This window comes from Diadema antillarum, unplaced genomic scaffold, assembly GCF_040938485.1.
Source record: "Diadema antillarum isolate AM-2024a unplaced genomic scaffold, OU_Dant_1.0 scf00000014, whole genome shotgun sequence".
NCBI classification, from domain to species: domain Eukaryota; kingdom Metazoa; phylum Echinodermata; class Echinoidea; order Diadematoida; family Diadematidae; genus Diadema; species Diadema antillarum.
This window is the reverse complement of record NW_027270903.1, coordinates 4,477,730-4,480,833: the sequence shown is the minus strand read 5'-3', so window position 1 is coordinate 4,480,833 and position 3,104 is coordinate 4,477,730. Positions and strand designations below refer to the sequence as shown.

The 3,104-nt window shown below is 44.5% G+C and overlaps 1 protein-coding gene across 1 annotated transcript; it reads left to right on the top strand.

Moving 5' to 3' along the window:
* Window positions 1–1,051: 1,051 nt before the first annotated feature.
* On the top strand, window positions 1,052–1,720 carry LOC139722122 (piggyBac transposable element-derived protein 4-like). The gene has a single exon (XM_071633445.1). It carries the CDS (start codon window positions 1,052–1,054, stop codon window positions 1,718–1,720), a length of 669 nt encoding a protein of 222 aa, XP_071489546.1.
* The last annotated feature ends 1,384 nt before the right edge of the window (window positions 1,721–3,104 follow it).

Below are 3,104 nucleotides of genomic sequence, written 5' to 3'. Positions count from 1 at the left end.
TGCTGCTATTTTGAACGTGTATATCAATTTGTACGCATCTACGCATGCGTAAACAGTGACGTCACCGTTACGGATGCTCAAGGATATGAATAATGCATCATCGCACGGTGCATATAAGGTGAAATGAATATGCATCATGTAGCGAGCGATACAGCTGTCAATGGACCGACTGAATGCATGCTGTGCGCATGTGCAAGTGATTGTGAGTTTTAGTGAGCATCGGTGAGCTGAAGATATTTGCCTTATAAGACAGCATTTTCTGCATCATAAGCAATGAAATGCATCAAACAGTCGCCGATAAGAATCATTTAGGTTTAATCGACCCATGTAAGTATTCTTAGTAGTTTTTGTTGAAAAATCAAGGAAATACAGCGCCGGAACGGCACCCGTTTGGTACAACATTAAAATCTCGATGCCAAAACGGCGCAGCCCCAACACTGTACGTTGTACGTTGGGGCTGCTGGTCGCAGTTAGTGTCATTGGTGATGATGATGAGAGTGACACTGACAGTGACACACAAGCTGACGCTCAGGAGTGGTCTAGAGACCTGCATTCTTTTTTGGCAAGGTCCTTTTCAGGACCTCCACCTGGACCGACAACAAAACTGAATGAAACGTCTACAGTGCTGGATTTTTTCTTCTTGTTGTTTCCTTTGACTTTGATCCAGCACTTGGTCCAGGAGACAAATCGGTATGCTGCACAAAAGCGGCAAGCCAACCCAAATCTCCCTAGGTGGCAGCCTGTGTCGGTGGAAGAAATGAAGTGTTACCTTGGTATTCGGCTGTACCTCAGCATAATGCCTCTCCCAGAAATGCGCTGGATGTGGAGCTCCGATGATGTTTTTGGCCATCTCCGTATCGCTAAGTTCATGTCTCGGAAACGTTTTGAAGGAATTAGCGTGAATTTTCATGCTAATGATCGAACTCAACACCGACCAAAAGAACATCCAAATCATGACAAGCTGCACTTGGTTAGACCGGTGTTGAATGAAGTTTTGGCAAACTGTGTGCAGCAATACAATCCTCACCAAAATTGTTCAGTTGATGAGGCCATGATTGCTTTCCGTGGCCGTCTCGGATTCCGCCAGTACATTCCAAGCAAGCCGACGAAGTATGGGATAAAGGTGTGGATGAGAGCTGACCCTGTGAATGGATACTGCAATGAGTTTCAGGTGTATGTTGGGAAAGAGAAGAGAAGAGGGCGTGAGAGAGGGTTGGCAGCACGTGTAGTGACTGAGATGACTGAACGGCTTCGGGGGAGGAGGCATGTGGTGAACATGGACAACTTTTTCACGACGGTTGACCTGTTTGAGAGCCTCCAGCAGAAGGGCACCCTTGCTCGAGGGACGGTTCGTCGCAACCGTCGAGGTTTGCCACATGCTGAACTTGCCGAGCCTAGGCTGAAAGTACAGGGTGAGTTCAATGTGCTCCAGCGTGGCCAGCTTTCAGCCTATGCTTGGCAGGACAAGCATCTTGTGAACCTGCTCTCTTCAGCCGATGATCCTACAGCACAGACAACTGTTGATCGAAAGCAGCGAGATGGGACTAAGAGGGTGGTCCCATGCCCTGTCGCTCTCCGTGAGTATAACAACTTCATGAGAGGAGTCGACCGAGCTGACCAGCTGAGGACGGAGTATCCAACCTTCCGTGCGAGTCGGCGGTGGTGGGTGTATGTCTTCTGGTTTCTCTTTGATGTGGCCGTAGCTAATGCATTCATTTAGGCCATGGGGTGAAGCTGAAAAAGAGGCTTAGAAAATGGGTTTCGTTCCAGCAACACTGGCACTACTTTCTGAATGCGGAAATGTGATGTTTTGTACATCCTAAATATACTGTAAAAAGTTCTCCTCGAAATATCCTGCAGTTTTTGCGAAAATCCATATTTTATAAACTGCGACCAGCAGCCCAATACACATATCGTAATGGGGCTGCGGATTGTAGCATTTAGGATCATGACAGGGAAGTATCGCGGACAAATGTCAACCTTAAATCGAACAAAAATTCTTCAATTTGAAGACTTACAAGTAAGGGTGAAGTATTGACAACAGGGTTCGTGCAAGGTTTGGTTCTACATATAGTCATTTATCTGTTCGATTTGATGACTTAATATGACTAGGTCGAGAGGAATCTGGGAGAGCTACGCTGAATTGACGGTCAGCGCAGGCGCACACATCACTGCGCACAAATTTCGTATCCATTGACTGGATATTAGATGTCTGTGTGTGCATGCGCTGGCCGTCAATTCAGTGTAGCTCTCCCAGTTTCCTCTCGACCGAGTCACATTTAGTCATCAATTTGAACAGAAAGGAACTATTTGCAGAAGCAAACCTTGCACGAATTCTGTTATCAATACTTCAAATTTATTAATAAGTCTTCAAATTGAAGATTTTTTCCCGATTTTAAGTTGATATTTGTCCGCGATAAAATATCCGTCATGATCCTGTATGCTACAGTTCACAGCCCCATGACGCTATGCGTATGGGGCTGCTGGCCGCAGTTATGCGTATGGGGCTGCTAGCCGCAGTTATGCGTATGGGGCTGCTAGCCGCAGTATAGTTCCCATAGTGTTTCTAAGCTGAAATGCATATACACATTTGTAAAGCACTGCTTTTAGCCATATACCTAGAAAAAAAAGTGAAGTTTTGGTTTAATAGTTGCATTATATCTCATGTTTCAGCTTTTCCTGATGCTGGCTATGCAAAGGAGGACAAGAGCAAAGTGGTTCAAGACCATATGAGAGAGAGCACTGACTGACCGTCAGAGGTCAAGGCAAATGCCTTATATTCTGTTCAAAGACATGTTATTAATCAAATGACTAATCATTCAAGGCAAAAAAAAAAGAAAAAAAAATCAGTGTGTTTGTTTGTGTGTGTGTCCGCGTGCATGTGGGAGAATCTTATTGTACACACACACACACACACACACACCATCACATGCACACACACATACGCACACACATAGTTATGAAGATTCAATATACCCAAGTGTATTAAAATATTATTCTTCATGCCTTGGCCATTTATCACATCAGTATCATAAAAAAGATTATCATAAACATGAACACACACAATGATATGATACATGTACTGATCAGTGCATTACACATAC

Coding starts and splice junctions, on each gene's coding strand:
- LOC139722122 (XM_071633445.1), top strand. CDS start 1,052: ATGATTGCTTTCCGTGGCCGTCTCGGATTCCGCCAGTACATTCCAAGC.